Consider the following 25,530-nt stretch of genomic DNA (forward strand, 5'->3'; position numbering starts at 1 on the left):
AATAACCAACCTGGAAGTGAAGCAGGGTACTGCAAAAGAATACTCTTCTCATATGCTTCTTCTGAGGCAGGATCAAACGAAAGGGGAGACATAGGTGGTAAAAGATCCACAGCCTTAAAACACAGAATTTGTTATTTTGAAATATACACACTTTACTCAGTACCACAGTAACAATACTAAGCAAACCTAGGAATGGATGGGTTTTTTTTTCCCTAACGAAGAAAGAATTAGCAAACATACAAATTATCCTGTAACTATTTTTAAACTAAGGAGTATGATATTAGGAACAAGAGGACTACTTTGCCCTCCAACTATGCCTCAAATGTAATAGTACCTAAAATAAAGAGGAATGTCTCAATTTTTTTTTTTTTAAATTATAATCCTTACTGTTACTGGCCAAAAACTCTGGACCTAAATCCTGTTGTCTTTGTTGAAAGATGAACCAACTGCATGGAAAGGTTTGAGATGCACTGGCAACAAAGTGAGACTTGCTCTTCACCGAGATCAGAAGTATTAAAAGGGGATTGCACATTGTCCTTGTTTGAGTCACTTATTAAATGCCACTCGGGACTTCTAGCCGGGGTGTGTCCCATGGAGACTCACCCCCACCCCCACCCCCGCCATAGCTGTGAAGCTCAGAGCACTGCTTTGCAACAAACTAAATTCTCAACGTGTTCATAGGGACTGTGGGGCTTGGTCTTTGGTCAAAGGCTCAGCCATTCCAAGGAGTCCTACCATATTTTTGCTTCCTGCTCTAGTAGGTCTAGTGTCCTGGGTTTGGGGTGAGACATGTGGACTAGAGCTGTTAGATTGCACAGGGGACTGAGTGTTCTTCATGTTCTGCATCTTCGGGCATGCACAGACCCCCAGAGGATACGGTCCAGGTCCCTTCGCTCTGACGGGGAACTTTACCATGTCGAACTGCTGTGTTTACCATGTGCGTTTGTTACCTTTTCATCCTCATCTTTCTCATCAGAAACTTGTGGTTTTACTCTTTCAGGTTCTTTTACTTCTGGTCTCCGTTTGCTAGCTAGATGTTTGGGTTCACTTTTGTGCCTCTTTTCATCTTTGTCTTCTCCTTCATTCATTTCAGCCTGAGCTCCTCTGGGCCTCGCATCTCTGTCTGGCTCCTCCTTAGATTTCTGTTTAGGTGTTAGTCCTTCGGTTTGACTTCTGAGTCTCTTTTCTTCCTGGAGGTGACCAGGCTTTACTTTATCATCTCTTTCTTCTTCTTCTACGTGTGTTCCTGGTCTTACTCTTCCCGGTTCTTCTGCAGGGAGCGGTCCAGCAACTTGTTCTCTGGATGTAACTCTATGTCTCTTTTCCTCCTGGTCTTTTTCTTCTTCATCGACAGAATCATCTGATTTTGCTTTTTCAGTGTCTTCCTCAGGCTTCCGTTTGGCAGGGCCCCCTGTGAAATGAGATGTGACGGTGGTCTGCCTGGTAGTTTGCCTTGTAATCCTGGGGCTACATGAGACTTCAGATTTTGTTTCTCCATCGGACTTGCTTCTCCTGCGCATGCAGTTTGGAAACAGGTCTGGGGGACTTGTTCTTCTCTGCTATTTCCACTCTGTGGTCCTCACCACTTGTCTGGCTCCCGTTTTCTACACATCCATTCACTTCCCGACTGAAAGCATGAGCTCCGTTCTCCAAGGACAAATCTTTATTTAAAAGGGATTTGGGGCTTCCCTGGTGGTGCAGTGGTTGAGAGTCCGCCTGCCAATACAGGGAACGCGGGTTTGTGCCCCGGTCTGGGAAGATCCCACATGCCGCGGAGCGGCTGGGCCCGTGAGCCACAGCCGCTGAGCGTGCGCGTCCAGAGCCTGTGCTCCGCAACGGGAGAGGCCACAACAGTGAGAGGCCCGCGTACCGCAAAAAAAAAAAAAAAAAAAAAAAAAAGGTATTTGACTTGTGCCAGGTAGCCCTCCTCTGATAATTCTTCTTTATGTAATTTGGTTTCCAAGTCACATAACTGATTCTTTATTTCTGTCTGCAGAAATTCATGCAAGAGATTCCACTTCTCCTTCATGCATTCCTTTTCTGCTAAACTATCTCTTTCCAAATCTTTGAGCCGGATGGTCTCGAGGATTTCGTGAGCAACATCGTGAGGTCTGTCGTAGACCGGCAGCGGCCACAGGTAGACAGCAGGCTCAGCCCCCACAGGCGACTTGAGCCTCAGCGCCAGCTTCTCCCCGATCTCATTTTCTTTTTAATACAATCCACTGAATCTAAAAATATAAACTATATCACAACAGCAGCTTAATGAACATTCTAATATGTATTTAGAAAAATCACAGAAACCGAAATATTTGAACTTTAGGCTCAGATGCAAAGATGAGAAGCATACACACATATAGCATTTCCAGGTCATTTGTACCACGATAAATCAAGAGTTTGCAAGAGATTAAACTACTCTCCAAAAGTCAAGTCAATATTACTTACTGGAGTCCAACCTTTTATTAGACTGAAAGGAGACAGGCCGAGAAATTCTTTCCAATTTTTATGCCATTCTTCTTGTTTTTCAACAATAGAATGTTTTATAGTTGAGACATCTTCTTTTATTTTATACCTGTAACGGCATAAAAAAGAACTTCATTCAAAACATGAATATATAAAAAGAAGCACTGAGAAAAAGTGTTGAAGTAAGAATATTATAGCTCGTAGAGAAAGGGCAGAAAGTATAACTGAAAGTTCAACCAATTCAGCACACCTAAATTGCATAAACTCTCCCATTGAGAGTTCAGAATCTAAAATACCTTGTTTCCTTTTAATACCAAATAGCAATCATACATCTGTACTCTATTTATCTTTAAAAATATTGGGTTGGCCAAAAAGTTCGTTCGGGTTTTTCCCTAAGATGTTACCCAAACGAACTTTTTGGCCAATCCCATACAATTTTTTCCTGGTTCTGAACTCAAGTTGAAATTCTACTCCTACTCTCTATCCATTTCTAAAGAGAACCCATACCTCCCGGTCACCCTGCTCAATATAAACAAATTTTTTAAAACCTAGTTCTATTAGTAGACCCTACAAAAGAAAAGCTAGAGAAAAGTCAGAATTATTTGATAAAGAATTATCACTCAGGGCAAATAATATACTCCAGACAAAAGAAAACTACATTAATTTTCCTTGCTACTTCATGTGTCTCTCTAGAAGTTGGTGACATAAGGTTTTTGAGTACGAGTAAAATTTTCACACTTGTTTGCCAAAGCTACTGAGTTGTTAACTAAACAAGAGTTGTGCTGAGAAATTATCAAAACCACCCTACTCCTACCCCAGTGAAATAACAGAAGATCTTTCTAGTGTACCTCATATGCTTCAGATCTGACAATCTTTCTCTCTGAACTTTGGTCTCTTTTTCAAGGAAGTGAAGGTCTATTGTCAGTCTTGCTTGGTTAGCCTGACAATGTTCATATTTCATTACTTTCAAGACTTCATTTAATAACTGAATAACTGTTAAGAGATTCAATTTTCCAGCCTCATAAACATTTCCTATGTGCAACTGAAAAAAAAAAGTAGTGAACTATAGATTGTTAACATAGTAAAATGCTACAAAAATATATTTACATTTTTCACTATTATATAAAAAGGTTACCTTAAAAAAGAGTGGAAAAAAAAGAACGACTGTCTACCCAAAAATAAAACTATGTAAATAATTCTGGCCCAAAGAAAACTACTGTGGAAGAATTAACACACCATGCTACACTTGTATATCATGCAAAAAAGCTGAAACTAGAATAAAAGAAATGCAAATAAATGGAAAGCAAAATAAAGACTGAGGAGAAAGATCAGGTTTGGAGAAAGATCATGAATTCATGTTGTACCAAAAGTTGCAAATTAAAGGACCCCTAAACGTTGATTCCAAACTTAAGACATGTTTATTTGGCCTACACAGTTCCAATGTTTTAAAATCATCTGAATTAGTTGCTAATATTTTTTAAAATCACAGATTTCACACAAAATTAGTACCCCAAAGATCTCATCATTTCCTACTTTACCCCTATTGTTACACATAATTAGCATACTTCATCTATATATTATTACCTGCCTAGCCCCTGTAGGAATCTGAGTTTACAGATCCTGATTTTTATGTACTCTGAATTTGAAGTGCCTGACATGTTACCTATTAAAGTGAAAACTCTTCAGGGTCACAACAATATTTTATCTTTATATCCCCTTCACTATAATAATACCTGGCACACAGGAGATGCTCAAAAAATTTTAAGTTTACTAAGAAAAATAAACGTAGGCTATTCAGATGGAAATGTCCCATAAGCAAGTGGAAATAATTTCATGTAGTTTGAGTTGAAGGGGAGAGACTGGAAATACCAATCTGGTAATATTATTGTATAGGAGGCTGATGAAGCCATGGAATTGGGTAAGAAAATACAGATGGATTTATAATGTGGGAAAGAAAAGGGGCCATTAAAGGAACCATGGGGAACATGTTCATTTAAAAGTTAGAGAAAAAGGAACCAGTGGAAAACTGGAGACAGCAGTCTGAAACACCACAGGAAGACGACGACACTGAGGTCACAAAAGCTAAAGGAAGAAAACACTTTAAAACATTTAATACCATCAAGACGAAAGAAAAACGAGAGAAGAGTTTTTTAAAAGAAATTTAGCATTCAGGAGATCATTGGTGCTCTCTTTGAGAATTTATAAAAAACTAAGTACCATATCATCTTCCTACTAAGTACCTTCTACTCTCTACACTATATGATGTAGCGCCGTACAACGTTCGGACAATGAATAAAGGTCAATAGATGTGAATATAAACACCTTTAACAGTACCCCTCTTACCAGATATATTCACAAAGGTAAATTCTGAAAACAGTAGAAAAACACTGTGAGAAAAACAATATACAACATATAAAAAAATTCTGTGAAGGGAGTTTTCTCAAAGCTCCCTTAATTATCAAATGCTTACCTGACACATTTGTTTCTCAATTTTGTCAAGTAAGAGCCTTGGAATATTGATAGCAACATTAGTTCCATCTAAAGTATATTGGTTAACAACACTAAGGACTGAACTAACAACTTCTCTCTCTTTTTCCAAAACCATGAGTGTTTCATTCACTGAAGCCCACAAAGACCGAACCTTCAAAAACAGAGACAAAGGAATTATTAAAGTCTATACATAATCTATACATAAAGATATGTAAAATACAAATATATGCTCATTCCTAGGAACAAATTAGGTATTCCTGGAATGGCTTCTGGTAAGAAAAGTAACTATTTTAACAGTCTAAAAGTACTGATATTACTTTCAAGGGCACTTTAAAGAATTTCTCAGGAGAATCTAGCCCACTATGATTTGCAAAACATATCTAAGAAACCTTATACTACGGAGATGCAATTAGCATTTCCTGTATTCTGAGATGCCATCAGGGAAAATAAAAGATTTTCAGGAGAAAATAAAAACACTCACATCAATTTTAAGAGTCATTCAAGTTTCAAAAAGTTAAAATGTTGAAAACCATGCATTAACCTATGTTTATTAAATCACATAAAAGAATGTTCACAGCACTATTTGTAATACTCAAAAACTGCAATCAACCCAAAGAACTACCTTGAATAAAAAGTATACTTTCCTTTAATCATAAAATAGAACATTATACAGCAATGAGAATGAACACATACAACAGCATGGATAAAACAGCATGAGTGAAAGAAGTCGAACACAAAAGAATATATTCTATACACTCCCCATTTACACAAAGTTCAAGAACGGGCAAAATTAATCTTTAGCATAGGAAGTGAGGATAGAGCTTCCCTGGTGGTGCAGTGGTTAAGAATCTGCCTGCCAATGCAGGGGACACGGGTTCGATCCCTGGTCCAGGAAGATCCCACATACTGCAGAGCAACTAAGCCCGTGCGCCACAACTACTGAGCCTGCACTCTGGAGGCCGCGAGCCACAACTACTGAGCCCACATGCCACAACTACTGAAGCCTGTGTGCCTAGAGCCCATGCTCTGCAACTAGAGAAGCCATCGCAATGAGAAGCCCACGCCCACACATCACAACAAAGAGTAGCCCCCACTCGCCACAACTAGAGAAAGCCTGCATGCAGCAATGAGGACCCAATACAGCCAAAAATAAATAAAATAAATTAATTTTAAAAAAACAAACAAACAAAAAAAGAAGTGAGGATAGTGTTTACTCTTGGAAGGAAATGGTCATGAAAGAAAGGGGGCTCAATGCTCCTAGGGTGACGGTAACATTCTGTTTCTTTAACTGGATGCTGGTTACACGGATGTGTCCACTTTGTGAATTTTGTCAAGCTCCACACTTACGATTTTTGCACGTCTTTATATGTATGTTATGCCTCAAAAGAATTTACTTAAGTGGGAAAGAGGAGGGGAAATACACTAATTATATTTGTGTTAGTGTCTGTGTCTTCTCACAGTACAAAGTAAAGTTGTTTCCCCAAAGGAAGACTCATTGGCTGGCCATCTAAAGATCTCATAGGATGGCATTTCCTTGGTGAACATACAAAGATCCAGGATCTGGTTCTCAGATTTTTCAAATCTAGAAAGTTTACCTTCTCAATGGCTCAAAGTTGACTGGACTCAGGGAAAACTGAACATTACCCAAACTCAAGAGAGACTGCTATGAAAACTCTTAACGGGTTTCATACCAACCTAACCTATTAAGCCTACAATCAAAGATACTACATTCAGCGATAGGAATATTCATATTCACTAAACTGGAAGCTCCATAAAGGAAGTGACTCTGCCTGTTTTCTTCAGTGCTCTAGTCCATAATATCTAGAAGAATGCCTAGCAAATGGCAGTTGATCAATAAATATTCACTGAATTAATGAATAATTACTACCTGAGGAGGGCACTCACCTTTTCCAGTGACAAAGTGCCTAAAAAGCCAAATTAATACCCCAAGGCAGCTTGGTGACCATGGAATCAAAAGAGCTTGAGAGACATTTCATCCAAACACAAAGGTATAAGAAAACACTCCTACCCACATTTGTTAAAGCCAACCTCTGAAAGCCTCAGATCATTTATATCTGCCAGATTCCTCTCTACTGCCATGTCAGCCTCAACATGACTTCTCATCGTTCTTCCATACTTACCATCTGCCTTCACGTAATGTATTTTATTAGATAAATATTACTGATTAAGTTAGAATCAAGCTGAATTTTCCCTGCTGGCATGAAAGATTTTAAATTAACCAAATTTAAACTGGTTAATTTAAAACTGCTTTTGTATATATTTAGTTTGATAGATTATAAGCTAATTTTTCCATTATATTCAAGTGTTCTAAAGGCACCCTGTTAATACTTTTATACATATGTCACTTATAATGAGTAAAAAAAAGAAAAACAAACAAAAACACTGCTACAAAGAGAGACATACGAGTTCAATTAAGTAAACACTGCATAACACAAAAGATTAAATTCCTCCCTTCAAAAGTTGTCTTGGGGCTTCCCTGGTGGCGCAGTGGTTGAGAGTCTGCCTGTGGATGCAGGGGACACGGGTTCGTTCCCCGGTCCAGGAAGATCCCACATGCCACGGAGCGGCTGGGCCCGTGAGCCATGGCCACTGAGCCTGCGCGTCCGGAGCCTGTGCTCCGCGGCAGGAGAGGCCACAACAGTGAGAGGCCCGCGTACCACAAAAAAAAAAAAAAAAAAAAAAAGTCTCTCAGAAAGAGAAATTAAGGAAACAATCCCATTCACCATTGCAACAAAACGAATAAAATACCTAGGAATAAACCTACCTAAGAAGGTAGAAGAACTGTACTCAGAGAACTATAAGACACTGATGAAAGAAATTAAAGATGACACAAACAGATGAAGAGATATACCATATTCTTGGATTGGAAGAAACAACATTGTGAAAATGACTATACTACCCAAAGTAATTGACAGATTCAATGCAATCCCTATCAAATTACCAATAGCACTTCTCACAGAATTAGAACAAAAGTTTACAATTTGTATGGAAACACAAAAGACTCCAAATAGCCAAAGCAAACTTGAGAAAGAAAAATGGACCTGGAGGAATCAGGCTCCCTGACTTCAGACTATACTACAAAGCTACAGTAATCAAGACAATATGGTAGCGGCACAAAAAGAGAAATATCAATCAATGGAACAGGATAGAAAGCCCACAGATAAACCCACTCACCTACGGTCAGATAATCTATGCCAAAGGAAGCAAGGATATACAATGGAGAAAAGACAATCTCTTCAACACGGGGTGCTGGGAAAACTGGACATGTAAAAGAATGAAATTAGAACACTGCCTAACACCATACACAAAAATAAACTCAAAATGGATTAAAGACCTAAATGTGAGACCAGACACTATAAAACTCTTAAACAGGAAGACCACTCTGACATAAACCACAGCAAGATCTTTTTTGACCCACCTCCTAGAGTAATGGAAATAAAAACAAAAATAAACGAATGGGACCTAATGAAACTTGAAAGCTCTTGCACAGCAAAGGAAACTACAAACAAGACGAAAAGACAACCCTCAGAATGGGAGAAAATATGTGCAAACAAATTAATGGACAAAGGAATAATCTCCAAAATATATATACAGCTCATGCAGCTCAATATTAAAAAAACAAACAACCCAATTAAAAAATGGGCAGAAGACCTAAATAGACATCTCTCCAAAGAAGACATACAGATGGCCAAGAGGCACATGAAAAGCTGCTCAACACCACTAATTATTAGAGAAATGTAAATCAAAACTACAATGAAGTATCACTTCACACCGGTTAGAATGGGCATCATCAGAAAATCTATAAACAGTAAGTGCTGGAGAGGGTGTGGAGAAAAGGGAACCCTCTTGCACTGTTGGTGGGAATGTAAAATGATACAGCCACTATGGAGAACAGTATGGAGGTTCCTTAAAAAACTAAAAACAGAATTACCATATGACCCAGCAATCCCACTACTGGGCATATACTCAGAGAAAACCATAATTCAAAAAGACACATGCACCCCAATGTTCACTGCAGCACTATTTACAATAGCCAGGTCATGGAAGCAACCTAAACGCCCATCAACAGATGAATGGATAAAGAAGATGTGGTACATATATACAATGAATTATTACTCAGCCATAAAAAGGAACGAAACTGGGTCATTTGTAGAGACGTGGAAGGATGTAGAGACTGTCTTACACGGAGTGAAGTAAGCCAGAAAGAGAAAAACAAATATACATTAACACATACATGTGGAATCTAGAAAAATGGTACAGATGAACCAGTATGCAAGGCAGAAATAGAGACACAGATGTAGAGAACAAACATATGGACACCAAGGGGGGAATGGGGGGTGGGGTGCGATGAACTGGGAGATAGGGATTGACATATATACACTATATGTATAAAATACATAACTAATAAGAACGTGTTGTATAAAAAATAAATAAAATAAAATTCAAAAACAAAAGTCTCACCTTTTGAATTTTCTCTTGTATATTACTTTGGTCATCATAGGGTTCCATTCTAGTTAAAAATTAAATAATCTCATTAGTCAATAAAAAAACCATATGGTAATTTACCATCCAAAGAGCTAATTAATCTGCAAACCCACCTGCTAACAACCACCTATTAAAAGCAAAAATAAAATTCAAGCTCAAAGCTATCATAACTTATTAGAAGAACTGGACTAGGAATCAGAATTATGTTCTCATCCTATTATCAACTAGCTATTGATATGTTATTTTAACTAATCTCAGTTTCCTTACCCGTAACATGCAGGAAGCTAAACTAGTATCTCAAGGAACTTTCAACTCTAAAAGTCACTTACTTTTTTATCTCGTTTTGCTGTCCTACACATTCTGATCTCAAATTCTGTATTTGTTTAACTGATAATCTGGAAGAAAACATACAAAATGACAACTGTAAATCTATTACAACTAACTAGTATAGCCCGCTTTGATATTTTCCCTCATTTCATATCTTTGCTCAAGGCCTCTGAGGACTACTCTTCCAATTATACCCAGCAGACAGTCATAAAGGGACTCCAGACTCCCTTTAAGACTTACAGGAGTGGTCTAACATATACGCGGCTATTGAAATGGACCAGGACTTCTTGGCTCATATACTCTCTGACTTCAAGTAAAAATGTTGGAAGTCAGTTAAGACTACTCTGCTCTCTTATCCTTATCTCACATACCATGGGGATAATTTTAAATGTTACCTAAAACAGGCAACATTGTAGTTTTAAGGAGATGTCAAAGGATTCTGTAGCTTTGGGAATAGAAAACAGCATTTAAAAAGTTATCTTACTATAGTTGTTTATAATTGTAAAAAATTGGACACAATTTATGTCTAGAGAGTAAGAACCTTGCTTGTCTTGTTTAATGCTGTAGGACTAGTGTATAACCAATATCCAGCACACAGAAGTAACTCAAGAAAGAAAAGTGCTGAATAGATGAATGTAAATGTAAGACAGTATAAAATGGCTAAAGAAACTATGGAATACCTCTTCAACTAAGACACTAAGTAGAAATTAAAAGTAATACATTATGGCAGTACGGAAAAATTTATAGAATGAAATATTAAGAGAAAAAAGGATACAAAATAGAATGAGCACTATAATTACAGCTTAAAAATTTATTTCCATGTTTAAAAGAAAAAGCACCTAAAGAAATTGAGTTTTTGAACTAAAATGATATCTTCCTTTTCTCTAAATTTTCATTTACAGTATGCCTAAAGTCATAAAACACTTTATTCAGAAGTTATCAGGCTTTAAAATGGAAAGATAGGGGCTTCCCTGGCAGCACAGTGGTTGAGAGTCTGCCTACCGATGCAGGGGACTCGGGTTCATGCCCTGGTCTAGGAAGATCCCACATGCCGCGGAGCAGCTGGGCCCGTGAGCCATGGCTGCTGAGCCTGCGCGTCCAGAGCCTGTGCTCTGCAACGGGAGAGGCCACAACAGTGAGAGGCCCGCGTACCGAGGGGGGAAAAAAAAAAAAAAGGAAAGATAACAGCCAGGGGGTTTTGAGGTAGACATGAATTATTGCCATTGAAAGAATACTGATGAGGGACTTCCCTGGTGGCGCAGTAGTTAAGAATCTGCCTGCCAGTGGAGGGGACACGGGTTCGAGCCCTGGTCCGGGATGATCCCACATGCTGCGGAGCAACTAAGCCCATGTGCCACAACTACTGAGCCCACATGCCACAACTACTGAAGCCCGCACGCCTAGAACCCATGCTCCACAACAAGAGAAGCCACCGCAATGAACAGCCCGTGCACCACAATGAAGAGTAGCCCCCACTCACCGCAACTAGAGAAAGCCCGCGCACAGCAACGAAGACCCAACGCAGCCAAAAATAAATTAAATAAATAAATAAATATTGATAGAATTAAAAATAAAGTGCATACACCAATGGGTTAAAAAAAAGAAAGGATACTGATGACATTTGTTCATAAAGAAAGGAATTTACATTTTCTAACTATCAAAGTATTACTTACTGTGCATTTTCCTGGTATTTTCGGGTAACATAATCTTCTCTTTGCAAAATTTGTAAAAATCTGTTACGTGCTACGTGGCATCTGGCAATGCACTTGTGCAAATCTTGTGGCTTTATGTTAAATGTCTCTGTAAAATGTACAGAAGAATCTACACAGAACACAAATAAAATACACAAAACTTAGACGTACAAGCTAATAAATATAAAAGTGTGAGATTACTGAGAGATTAACAACCTCATTTAACTAACAACTCCTTAAGAGCTGGCATGCCACATACACAAAAAGATACAACTAATTTCAGCAAAAGCAAGGATGACCTATTTTTAAATGAGGCAATAAAAAAGGATATCTGAAGTTGAGTTATTTTACATAATTAAAAATTCTCAGAGTCCATGTGCCCCAAGTAATTCTTATTATCACAGCATGATACATCCATGAACAAATACATCATCACACATAAGCAACTTCTCAACTGATCTTTTAACAACAAAGGAAGAAAATCAATTAAAAGAGATGAGGTGAGATCACATCACCTTCATTGCTGCCATCAGCGTACTTTTCTTCCTAGTAAGATCAACAGGACAAGACAACCAAATAAAACCAATCTCTATTTCTCAAGTAATTCTTGGCTATGTTACTAATGATCAAAGCAGACCCTGACAACAATCCATCTAAACACTTGAGAGTCCAGGTTTTCACCTGTAATAAAATGTAATAAATCCTACTTTAAGATGGCTCAATACAATAAAGATGGATATTCTGGAAAAGAGTGACCCCACACCATACTTAACATTGTAAATCCAGGTCCTAGATTACCCGCAAAGAAATAACCAAAACGCCTAAATATTTAACAGGGGATGAGTTCGCTGGATGTAGAAGTCACCTAGAGACTGAATATGTTGAATGAAACTGCTTTAAATGAGAAATATGACAACCCATGCTTAAAAGCCTTATGTACAATAAATCTTGCCAAATCCAAATACACATAATTCATATAAAATAGTTTGGGTTACATGTAACTGGAATAAATCTAACAGAAAAGCTGGTAAAATGCTTATGTTACATTAAATTTAAAATACGTAGGGCTTCCCTGGTGGCGCAGTGGTTGAGAGTCCGCCTGCCGATGCGGGGGACACGGGTTCGTGCCCCGGTCCAGGAAGATCCCACGTGCCGCGGAGTGGCTGGGCCCATGAGCCATGGCTGCTGAGCCTGCGCGTCCAGAGCCTGTGCTCCACAACGGGAGAGGCCACAACAGTGAGAGGCCCGCGTACCACAAAAAATAAATAAATAAAAAAATTTTAAAAATAAATAAATAAAATATGTAAATGCTTATAAAGCAAGATCACATGTACATGTTTTAAAAAATCACGCACAGAAGATAAACTGGAAAAAAGGTATGTGTTTGAGTGCATATATATGTATATACACACACACATACAATATATACTTGTACATACACAAAATGATATATGTATAAAGTTTGTCACTGTAGCATTATTTTTATAGCAAAAGATTAGGAAAAAAGCCAACTGTCTGTCAGCAGAGCTGATTTCAGAACAAATGTGTGATTAAATACACTATGACACATCCATTCAAATATGCAGTTCTTAAGAGAGAGACAGAGTAAGGAAAATCTATGAACTGACATGGGATGATCTCCAATAGACACTGCTGCATAAAAAACACAAGATTCAAACCCAGATGTATGTCACCATTTAGGGTTTAAAAAACAGAATATATACACATTTGCTAGTATTATTCATTACAATGGTTGCTTCTGGGAAGGGAAACTAGGTAGTTAGAGATGGAAGACACACTTTTCACTTCCTGATTTTTGAATCATGAGAATCTATCATTTATTCAAAATAATTAAAACATATAATATGTGCATTTAAAAAAACAACAACAACAAAAACACCTAAAAGAAAACAAACGAAAATATAAGCAATGGTTGTCTCTAGAAATTGGAAGATGGGCTATTATTGCATCAACTTTTCCAGCTTTTACCTCCCATGTTTTATGAGCATAACTCAATTAAACTGAGCAGCATACTTAGTAAGCTACAAATAGCATTCTTTTAAGTCTTAGGTGAAAAATCCAATATTTTGTTTCTATAATTTAGCAAATAGATCAAATCCCTTTAAAACAGCAATTGTGAACCAAAATATTCCAACACATTGCCAGTAGCCAAAATAAATCTCTAACAAATTCAATACAACATTTAATACAATGAATTATAGGCAAACTATAACCTGCAGGTCTAACCTGGCCCACTGGCTGTTTTTCTGAGATCAGAAAGCTAGAACTGCTTTCTACATTTTAAGGGGTTATATTACAAAAAATAAAAATTTAACAACCCTCACAAACAGGTATATGTGACAGACACTCTTATGTGGTTCACAAAGTATAAAATATTTACTGTCAGGCCTTACACAGAAAATGTTTCCCAACCCCTGTATTAGAACATAAGAAAATAATCTGTATTGCTACCTATGTTCATTACAAGAGGATTTCAAACTACAGTTCCAATAAAATATTAACCATTTGCCTTTTGAGGTAAAGTAATATTTTTATCTTACTTTATTTTATTAAAATCTCTTAATGATTTACAAATTATAAAAAATAATAAAAACTTAAGAATCAAAACAAAAAAAACTCCTACTGTGAGCTTAACTTACTTTTAGAATGGGTTTTTATATAATTTATTGCAACAAATCTTGCAAAGTGATACATCAGATGAATAAACTTAGGACCACCAGGAGAAAGAAATAGTGAACCAACAACTTGAGGGAAGCTACTTCCACATTCAGCCTATGGAAAAAAGAAACAAGATGATTTGAAGACCTTAACAACAACAACCTTTATATTTACATCACACTGTTTTGAAGCATAACAGGTTTACCAGAATTATTCCATTTGAACCACAAGTTGAATTTTTGAATCCTTCTAAACTCTTGGTGGACTCAGTCACAAAAAGCAATTAAAATTTAAAGCCACAATTATTGATACTATTTGGGGACATAAGCTAAAATAATCTATGGTAAAAAAAAATTTTCTTTAAACAAAAACTGTGATATAAATTCCCAGGAACTCAAAAACCTATTTCTAATGCACTTAGCCAACAAAGCTGGCTTCCCAGAAATACAGAATCCCAACCAAAAACCACCAGAAAGTATTATCCTGATTAGTATTTCTTGCTTATACTGTTAGCATAAAAGCACTAAAAAGATTTCACCTCTAAAAAAATTAATGTACCTCAATAAAGCCTGAAAAAAAATTACCTCTTAAACGTTTGCACCTTTCAGAAAGAAAATACTTACAGAAATCTTTTTTAACCATTCACAGCAATGTTTTCGGAATTCAGTATCACTTTTTTGGTCAAATGGAGGCCAACAAAGTCTTTAAAACAAAAATAAAAATTAGAATTATGAATAAAAAAGCAAACTCAGCAAAACTTTAAAACATCAAAATTATCTCCTATACTAGAAATATTAATGCTAAATCAAGGCTAACATTCATAAATTTCAACTAAAGAGAAACACCAACCTGTAAGAAATTAGGTCTTTTTCTTTATGAATATCTATAGAGTTGAATTCAGTTTAGTGCAAATTATCAATGAATATATAAGTTAAATATAGGGAGAATCACTATTAAAATTACTGAAAATCAGCTAAAGAAGACAACACTCTCAATGAATTCACTGGACTAATGCATAAAGATGGTATAAATAAATTAGGATAATAATTAATGCCTGGGGAAAAAGAGAAAAACACATGGTTACACATGAAAAGCACAGAAAGAATGGCATAAGAGATCATGACCCCTAGAGATAACCTATATTACAGTCAGGGGTGCTACTGTTTTGTGGACAAACAAGATATGAAATTATTAAAAATTCAGTTTTAGTCAAAAATAATGAACTTTAAAATTTGCCTATTGCTTTCTCCTTATAATGTTTTGTCTAAATTTTTATTATGAGGCAATTATTTGATTAGGGCTCCATTTTTTTTTGTATTTCTGTAGCATAACTTACATGCTATATTCATAGAAAAAAATTAAGTATGCAAAGAAAAAAAGACTAAAAAGCTGGAATGTCAACAGTGATATTCTCTAGTTGGGTTTAGGAATAATTTTTACTTCCTTCTTTAACGTTTTCTGTATTTGCTGAACTGGTTAAAGTAAGCTGTATTTTGTTTATAATCTAGAAAAAAAAATCAAAAAATCTATTTTTATTTGAACAGAGGAAGCCCTATACCTTAATGATAGGGATTTCGAAAATATGTTTCAAATACACTTGTTCTCCTAGTCACTCATAACTTTAACTGAAGGCAAAATATTAAAAATAAATTATCACAAATAAAAACAATGCCCTAAACAATGGACTTACTATATAAGAGGATGAGGGCACAATATAAATATTAAAACAAATTTGAACACTTTTTCTTATAGATGAAACCCAAATCACATGCAAAATAACTTAGAACCAAGGCTAGTGAATATTCACATTTTTATATTTTTATTTTAATTTACAATAATTTTACAAAAAAAATCACTCAGATTTATAAAGGTTAAGTACTAAATTTGTAAGACTCAAGCCTAATTTTTATAACATCCATTCAAAATAATAGTTGAAGTCCAAAGTTGAAATTCTGGCTTATATAAAGTCTTAATCCCTTTTTAAATCCCCTACAAAAAGAAAATGAAATAACTTTTACTCACTTGAAAACTTCTTTAGTGAGAGACTGGTCAAGCGTTTGAAACAAAAAATAAGAAACTATCTGAAAGGCATCACGGTTCAACTTGTCAAACATGTTCCTAATGGTTTAAAAAGAAATAGAAGTAGGAAAAAGAAAAAGAAAAAAGAGAAAGGTTAATAAAACTAAGCATCATCAAAAGCTGTTTAAGAGTCTGGCCTATTAATATTTTTCATTCTGTTCAAGAGGTCAAGGCAAATTCATTTTTCTAATTCATTCATTCAATTAAACACATACAAGTTTTTGTTTTCATTCTGAAAATGTAGATCGATTAGAAGAAAACTAGAAGAATTGGCTTTACTGCAATGAAAACATTCTACAAAAAGAAAAGGAAAGACTAATTAGGTAGAGAGAAAACCATGGTCTAAAATATGGTGAAAATGATGATACCCACCAACATTTTCTGACAATAAAAACAGCTAAATATTTATTGAGTTTATTATTTATCAGATATTATTTTAATTAAGCCTTTTACAAGCAGCAACTCATCTAATCTTCACTGCAATCATATGAAGTTAATAGCTGTGCTTGCAGCTTTAACATGAAGTATTTTATCTAATCCCAACAACATTAGAAAGCAGTTGGATTATCTGCATAATACAGATGACATGACAAATAGATCTGAGTACTCCCGTGAACACATAAAGCTATTTTCCTGAAATAAGCTTTGAGTTGGAAAAAAGAGTTAACATTAAAATTCCCATGCTTATCCTTTTGTCAAACAACTGTTTTATCCTTGGAATGTTTCTATTCCTCAACAAATACAAATGAAGTTCCTACCTCCTTATCATCTCTCAAACCTGCTATTTTTTTCATAGAGTATCCTGTTCTCTTCAACACTTCTAATTTTTAAAAAGATATTTGTTAAAGGTTTGCTCACCCACTGGACTGAAATTTTATAAGGGAAAAGTTCACGTTTGCTCTGTTCACCACTGTATACCCAGGTCCAATACTGTGTTCAATTAATATCTGTTGAATAAACAAATGAATGGGGGGCTGAGAGTGCCTTCTGCTTTGCTTCGGGCAACTGAAGGCCTAGTAGAGCCTGGGCTGATTCCATGGAAGGGGCTGCTTATGACCTTAAGGGTCGGTGTGCTAGAGAGAACTGCAAGTACCTTCACCCTCCTCCACATTTAAAAATGCAGCTGGAAATTAATGGACGGAACAATCTGATTCAACAAAAGACTGCTGCAGCCATGTTCACCCAGCAGATGCAGTTTATGCTCCAAAATGCTCAAATGTCATCACTTACTTCTTTTCCTGTGACTCCATCCCTGGAAGCTAATCCTGCCATGGCTTTCAATCCCTACTTACCTCATCCTGGGATGGGCCTGGTCCCTGCCAAACTTTTACCAAATGTACCTGTGCTGATTTCTGGAAACCCAGCTCTCCCAATGCCAGGAGCTGCTGGTCCAAAACCGATGCATTCAGATAAACTGGAGGTATTTGTGCAGAAATATATAAATCTCTATAGGGCAGATATTAACCTTATGCATAAACATTCTTAGAACCCAATGTTTTGAATGCTTTAAATAAGTACATCTGAATTTTAAGCTTATGGAATATAACCTCAGAAAAATGTTAGACAATTTACTACTGCAATTTTACCCTCTTATGAAGTGCACAGTTGTACAGTAGGTCTAACAATGTCTTAGTGTACCCAGCTACAGACTCTGCATCTCCTTTGCTATGGCACAGAAAGTCTGGTGGGAATGCTCCTTTTAGCCAGCCTCTAGCTTTGCAGAGTGGGATTACTGTGTTCGTTGATGAGTCTCTACTTTCTAGAATAATCAAAAAGTCAGCTCTATTGGCAGCCCCTTAAATGCCTTGTCATGTATTGAACTGGAATCTGTACATGTCCTTTAGTCATGGTCCACAAGTCTGCTTGTAAAAAGCACATTGCGGGACTTCCCTGGTGGCACAGTGGTTAAGAATCCGCCTGCCAATGCAGGGGACATGGGTTCGAGCCCTGGTCCAGGAAGATCCCACATGCCGCAGAGCAACTAAGCCCGTGCATCACAACTACTGAGCCTGCGCTCTAGAGCCCACGAGCCACAACTACTGAGCCCGTGTGCCACAACTACTGAAGCCCGCGTGCCTAGAGCCCAGGCTCTGCAACAAGAGAGGTCGCTGCAATGAGATACCCGCACACCACAACTAGAGAAAGCCTGCGCGCAGCAACAAAGACCCAACGCAGCCAAAATAAATAAATAAACAAACAAACACAATGATGTGTGATAAAGACACATCTTGGACCCTAACAAAATAACCCCCTCTTGCAAACTTAGCTCATTACACTTCAGGCTGTGTGTCAGGTGGAGGATTAAAAACTGGTTTTCAGCAATACTTGCATTTCAATGTAAGGAAAGCAGACAAAGTTTTCCTTTGGGAAAACTGGATTTTTTCTTCTTCCTTGGAATAGAAACTTTGTTTAGGCTTATATCTCATAGTGAATATGGCTCGACATTATCCTTCAGCTTTCAAAATTTTTCCTAAATAGATGACAAAAGAATGTATATGTTGCTCTTACACATTCACTGGCAAAATAAATAAAAGCGAATCACCTTCCAAGCAAAAAAAAAAAAACCTACAAATGAATGAATCACCTTTCCTTTCCATTCCCACTGACTCCTTAGTTTACGTCTACCTAACTGCAAAGCCCTGATTCCCCCTCTAATCCATTCTCTGTAATGCAACCAGAAGGATTTTTCCAAAATGCAAATCTTTTGGGCAGATGCCTAGGAATGGAATTGCTGGATCATATGTTAAATGTACATTTAACTTTATAAGAAAAGTGGCTACACAATTACATGCTCACAGAAACTAGAAACACATACAACTGCACACCAAAAAGAATGAATTCTAACATATGTAAACATAAGTGAATCAAAAAAATGTTTTAATTTTGAAGTAAATTTGATGCCACATTCTTGCTTAAAGCATTTTAAAGGGGACATCTGTTTTAGTATATCCCTCCCACTAACCAACTGAGACAACTCTAAAGACATGGGAGGGGGGCAGTGAATCTATAACAATGTTTAAAAAAAAAACTATCATCACTGAACCAGAACTTGGCAGATTTTATTTAATTTTCAAAGGCAGAAAGAAGACTGCAATTGAATAAGCCAGAGCAGAGAAAACTAAGATTGCCAAAACAATAGAGAGGATGCAGTGGCAATGGGAACCATCCTCAGTGGAGGCCTGGGAGAAGCTTTAAGTTTTTCTGCCATATGGTGGGGCATCAAATCATGTGAGATAGGTGGCACATTTATTAATATATAATCATAACCTGAAAAATGCTACCCACTGGTTGTCAATTTTTAGACTAGACTTCTAGACAAAACCTTTCTACATATAAATAGTAGTAACTTCCAAACAGTTACCAAACAAAACTTAATTACAGCTCTAAACCTTGACAGTAAAACAGTTCTAATACAGCTGAAAAAAGTCAAGAGGGAGAAGGCAGAGGGTAGGTAAGTGTAGGTGCGCTAATTATCGTATAAATAGCAGCCTTCACTGTGAAATTACATCGTGGGGAATCCAGAGATACTTTTGAGATTGATACACCAAGAAACAGAGGTCTAAACACATCATTTAAATACTGCCACAAGAAAAACGGAAATAACGTAATTACAAAAGTCAAGAAGATTGAGAACAGGAGATAGCCTATGTATCCCAAATTTTCCTTGGCCTATAGTGGCCAAGATAATAGAGACTGTCTAAAGTTGATAAATTAAGACATAGAAATATAAACAAAGCATTAAGTTTTTTGTTTTTTTCCGGTACGCGGGCCTCTCACTGTTGTGGCCTCTCCCGTTGCGGAGCACAGGCTCCGGACGCGCAGGCTCAGCGGCCATGGCTCACGGGCCCAGCCGCTCCGCGGCATGTGGGATCTTCCCGGACCGGACCGGGGCACGAACCCACATCCCCTGCATCGGCAGGCGGACTCTCAACCACTGCGCCACCAGGGAAGCCCAAGCATTAAGTTTTATGATGAGATCTGTAACATCTGTAGCAAAGCAGGAAGGGGCTTTTTTTCACTTTTCATCTTAATACCACTCTCTACTAGTTTTTTGCTAACTGTGGCAGGCTTCAGCCTGCTATTTCAGTTAGTGAAAATTATAAACTAAAGATCAACTACCTTGAAAGTCTCCCTCGAGTCCTAAAGGCGTTTGCACCTAACGGAAGGCGTTCCCAAGTCCCTCCGTTACCAAACCGCCACCTCTCCCTCGACTTCACAGACCACCCAGCTTCACTACCAAAGCAGGAATAAGCCGCCCCTTCAGTTTCGCCCCAACTGCAGACTCTACTCCCCTACAAGGCGCTCCCGGCAAGGTCCCATAACAGACAGTCTCCTGCCACCAGGCTGGCTGCCACTGGAAGCAGGAACTCTGCAGCCAGTGCCGGGCCCCAGTAACCGACTACTTAATTCATCAACCTACGAGGTCCGCAACAAGGCGGGTCACGCCAGCACGGCCAGGCTCAGACTCCCCCGCCCCGTCGGCCCCGGCCTCCTTACACTCCGAGGTGCGTGTGCGACACGATCTTTCCACCGGCTACGGTCGCCGAGCCCGGCTCGAAGCCGAGCGCCTGCAGATACATCCAGAGATGCTCCTTCTCGAAAGAAGGGACCCAGGCCGAACTCATCTTCGCAGTAGGCAGGGCCCAGCAAAGGAAGAAAGCGCAGGCTCCAACGACTGCGAGGGCCCCTCAGGCTTTTTCCCTACGGGCAGCCTGAGATGGCGGCGGCCCCTGTATTGCCACCGCCTGATCCTCTCTCGTCCGGAACCATTTCGCCTCAAATGGCCTCAAATGCCTCAAATGGCCTGAGACTCTAAAGTTTCAGGGAAACAGAGCCTCTACCGGTTGTACGGCACAGCGGCCTAAGCGAAGTCACCACAAAAGAAGCGTCCCGCGCCTCCAGAAGAACGGTTTGCGCCGGCGCTACCCGGCTTCCGGAGGAGGAGGGGCTTCTTTAGAGGACCGTCTCCCGCCATGCAATGCACCCTTGCCTCGGTCTTTTCCGGTTAAGACCAGCCGAGAGCATACAAGACCCACAAGGCATTGCGGGGCTGGCGAAGTTCCTCGTGATTGCTGGGTTTTGCTGGCGTCTTGGGGTTTTGCTGGCGTCTTGCGGCTTCGCGTTTTCTGATCCTTTTTTTCTTATCTTTGTAGTTCCTTTTCTCGTATATGCCTATTGCGTCAGATAAAAACCATAAGCTGTTCACTGTAGTAGAAAAGCATTGGATTTCCTCAGCTGTTCTCACTACATGTGTAACCCTGAGCAAGTCGCGTAACTTCTGAGCCTGGGATCTATTATTAGTAAAATCTTGTTTGCCCTCAAGTGATGAATGTTCCTTTCATCTCCTTGCTCTAAGAAATCTGGCTCTCCCCTACGCATACACCTTTCCCCTGCAACCCTGTCAATTGATGACTACTTTCTCCTCCACATGCCATATACAGCAGAACCTGGAAATGGGGTGGATAGCCTACTTATTTCTCATTAACACTTTACGCAATTATTGCCACACTAAAACCACCAGCTCATTTGATAAGTATGCTATCACCCACAAGTCTTCCTTGTGGAGGTCAAGTGTAAGATCTCCAGGTTGCTGGACCTCATTCTGAGATTTAGCCCTTAATTCTCTGTCTCTCCCAACATTACTCCTGGAATAATTTTTGATGATTTCAGTATCCATGTAGGTAATCTTTCCAATGCCCTGGCCTCTCAGTTCCTCGAACTCTTCTCAGCACCCTGGCCGCTTTCTGTCTTTGCCAGATTTATCTGGCAGAATCCAAATGGCTATTATATCAATTCTCTGCCTACTCCGTACCTGCAGCTTAGCAGCTAAATGCAATTATGATGCCTGGCATTACCCAAAATTCATGACAACTGAAGTAGACTCTTAGGCCTGCCCTCTCCACCCTACTATTTCCCCCAAATCTCACTCTCCTTACAATTACATGTATATTCTTCCCTCCTTTAAACTTCCAATACCCACTTCTTCCTCCTCACTCTCAATGATGTCCTTTGTTCTTAATTGATAGATGCTTCCAAAAAAGAACCTCCACCAACAGTTTACCAACCTGCCTATATCTTTGCCCATATAGTCTTCCTTGTCTTTCGTTAATCGGGGTGAATCAGGGTGTGCCTACCTAAGACCAGTCCTCTCACACATTCGATGGACTGTATTCCCTTTCTCACACACAAGGAGTTTGCTCCAGCATTTGTCCTCTACTCTCTCCTGCAGCATCATCAGTTCTTACCATCAGTATATAAACATGATGTAATATCTTCCATCATTAAAAAAAAAATCCTTTGACCCCAATGCCTTTCTAGCTATCAGTCCATTTCTCTTCATAGCAAAACTTCTCCAAAAAGTTGTCTATATCCACCTTACTGCTAGTGGTAACTTTCCAAAGCCACTTGAATCAATTAGCATTCTTTGATTGCAAGCAGCAAAACTGACTCTGAAGGAGTTTTATCGGATGGTCCTGAATAGCATCAATAAAGAACGGAAAGGCCAGATAATAAGGCTCAGGAAACAGCAGGCCCATGTGCCACTCGACTCAAGATTTATACCCCAGGCACTCCAATTTACTTTTTAAAAATAGCTTAATGTATCATTATAAATGAACATCATCATAACTATCACCCAGAACAAGAAATAAAAGTTCTCCATCCATTCCAGAAACCTCTCTTTTCCCGAAAGATAACCACCATCCTCACTTTTATAATAATAACTTCCGGGACTTCCCTGGTGGCACAGTGGTTAAGAATCTGCCTGTCAATGAAGGGAACACGGGTTTGATCCCTTGTCCAGGAAGATCCCACATGCCGCAGAGCAACGAAGCCCGTGCGCCACAACTACTGAGCCTGAGCTCTAGAGCCCGCAAGCCACAACTACTGAGCCCACGTGCCACAACTACTGAAGCCCATGCGCCTAGAGCTCATGCTCCGCAACAAATGAAGTCACCGCAATGAGAAGCCCGCACACTGCAATGAAGTGTAGCCCTTACTCACTGCAGCTAGAGAAAGCCCATGCACAGCAATGAAGACCCAACACAGCCAAAAATAAATAAATAAATAAATAAATTTATATTTAAAAGATAATAATAACAACTTCCTTGCATTGTCTTGTAGTTTGACCACCCAAGTATGCTTCCCTAGACACTATAGTTTAGTCTTGCTTTTTTTTTTTTTTTTGGTCTTGCCTCTTTTTTTTTTTTTAGTCTTTCCTGGGTTTGTTTGTTTGTTTTAAGTTTTTATTGGGGTATAGTTGATTTACAATGTTGTGTTAGTTTCAGGTGTACAGCAAAATGATTCCGTTATACACATACATGTAGCCACTTTTTTTTAAACTCTTTTCTCATTTAGTCCATTACAGAGTATTGAATAGGGTTCCCTGTGCTGTACAACAGGTTCTTATTAGTTATCTATTTTATATATAGTAGTGTCTATATGTCAATCCCAATCCCCCAATTTAGCCCTCCCCACGACCCCTGGTAACCATAAGTTTTCTACATCCGTGATTCTACTTCTGTTTTGTAAATAAGTGCATTTGTACCCTTCTTTTTAGATACCACATATAAGCGATATCATATGATATTTGTCTTTCTGTGTCTGACTTACTTCACTCAGTATGACAATCTCTAGGTCCATCCATGTTGCTGCAAAAGGCATTATTTTGTTCTTTTTTATGGCTGAGTAATATTCCATTGTATATATGTACCATATCTTATTTTTTAAAAAAATTTATTTATTTATTTTTGGTTATTTTGGGTCCTAATTCCTGCACGTGGTCTATTCTTTAGTTGTGATGAGCGGGGGCTACTCTCTGTTGCAGTGTGCGGGCTTCTCACTGCGGTGGCTTCTCCCATTGTGGAGCACAGGCTCCAGGTGCGTGGGCCTCAGCAGTTGGGGCACGCAGGCTCTAGAGCACAGGCTCAGTAGACGTGGCACATAGGCCCAGCCGCTCTGCAGCATGTGGGATCCTCCCAGACCAGGGCTCGAACCCGTGTCCCTTGCATTGGCAGGCGGACTCCCAACCACTGCGCCACCAGGGAAGCCCCAAGTACCATATTTTCTTTATCCATTCCTCTGTTGATGGACATTTAGGTTGCTTCCATGTCCTGGCTACTGTAAATAGTGTTGCAATAAACATTGGAGTGCATGTATCTTTTTGTTTGTTTTTAATAATATAATTTAATTACACATTTTTCTCATTCCCCCTCCCCTTTTTCTTACAATTAATCTGTTGAAGAACCAGGGCTATTTGACCTGAATAATATCCCCTAGTCTGGGTTTCACTGATTGCATCCTCATGGTACAGTTCAACATGTTCCACTGTCCCTGTCCTCTGTACTTTGTTCAAATTGGCACCTGGATCCAGAGGATTGATTGGACTCATGTATGATCACTTTGGCAAGATTAGATGATGGTTGGTATATGCTTTTTCATCAGGAAATATGTAATATCTCTGTTTATGCCATTGGCAAGCAATAATGCTAAGTGCTTAGATCCATTATTCACAGGTGATTGCAAAATGTTGAAATTCTCATTTGTCATTTGTTATGGGCTGAATGTTTGTGTCCCCCCCCCCCGCCAAATTCATATGTTGAAACCCTATTGCTCAGTGTGATGGTATTAGAAGGTTGGGTCTTTGGGAGGTAATTAGGATTAGATGCAGTCATAAGGGTGAAGCCCTCATGCATAGAACTATAAGAGTCACAAGAGGGTTTGCTTCCTCTCTCTGCTCTTTTCACTATGTGATGATACAAAGAGAAGTCAACTCTCTGCAACCCAGAAGGGGGCCCTCACCAAATCCTGACTCTGCCGGCACCTTGATCTCAGACTTCCAGCCTCCAGAACTGTGAGAAATAAATGTTTGTTGTTTAAACCACTCAGTCTAAGGTAATTGGTTATAGCAGTCCTAACTGACTAAGATATCATGTCTTTTTCATTTGTCAGAAGGAATACTTTTATGAGAGAGATTTTTCCTCATTTACTATTTGTTTACCTAGTGATGAAGACATAAAGAAGGATAAATTCTTTTTTAATTTTTTTTGCCACACCATGTGCGGCTTGCAGGATCCTAGTTCCTGGAACCTGCACCCCCTGCAGTGGAAGTACAGAGTCCTAACCACTGGACTGCCAGGGAATTCCCAAAAAGGATAAATTCTTGATTCTTTCATTTTATTTTTTTTTAAACTGTACCTCCAGCCCTAATCTTTTCTTTTTTTATATATTTGTTTATTTATTTATTTATTTATTTGGTTGCATCAGGTCTTAGTTGCAGCAGGTGGACTCCTTAGTTGCA

At 38.6% G+C, this 25,530-nt stretch overlaps 1 protein-coding gene across 1 annotated transcript in view; it reads right to left on the reverse strand.

Moving 5' to 3' along the window:
* Positions 1-21,157, reverse strand: part of HAUS6 (HAUS augmin like complex subunit 6) — a 44,041-nt gene extending 22,884 nt beyond the window's left edge. Inside the window, exons 1-11 of the mRNA XM_030840626.3 lie at positions 20,730-21,157; positions 16,176-16,271; positions 14,777-14,855; positions 14,135-14,267; positions 11,457-11,604; positions 9,786-9,851; positions 9,433-9,481; positions 4,931-5,101; positions 3,309-3,502; positions 2,443-2,569; positions 11-113 (exon numbers count right to left, since the gene is read on the reverse strand). Coding sequence (XP_030696486.2) covers positions 11-113; positions 2,443-2,569; positions 3,309-3,502; positions 4,931-5,101; positions 9,433-9,481; positions 9,786-9,851; positions 11,457-11,604; positions 14,135-14,267; positions 14,777-14,855; positions 16,176-16,271; positions 20,730-20,857 — 1,294 coding nt within the window. The 5' untranslated portion in view covers positions 20,858-21,157. The remainder of the gene's footprint in view (positions 1-10; positions 114-2,442; positions 2,570-3,308; positions 3,503-4,930; positions 5,102-9,432; positions 9,482-9,785; positions 9,852-11,456; positions 11,605-14,134; positions 14,268-14,776; positions 14,856-16,175; positions 16,272-20,729) is intronic.
* Positions 21,158-25,530: the final 4,373 nt, after the last annotated feature.

The sequence above is a fragment of the Globicephala melas genome, chromosome 6 (assembly GCF_963455315.2).
Source record: "Globicephala melas chromosome 6, mGloMel1.2, whole genome shotgun sequence".
NCBI classification, from domain to species: domain Eukaryota; kingdom Metazoa; phylum Chordata; class Mammalia; order Artiodactyla; family Delphinidae; genus Globicephala; species Globicephala melas.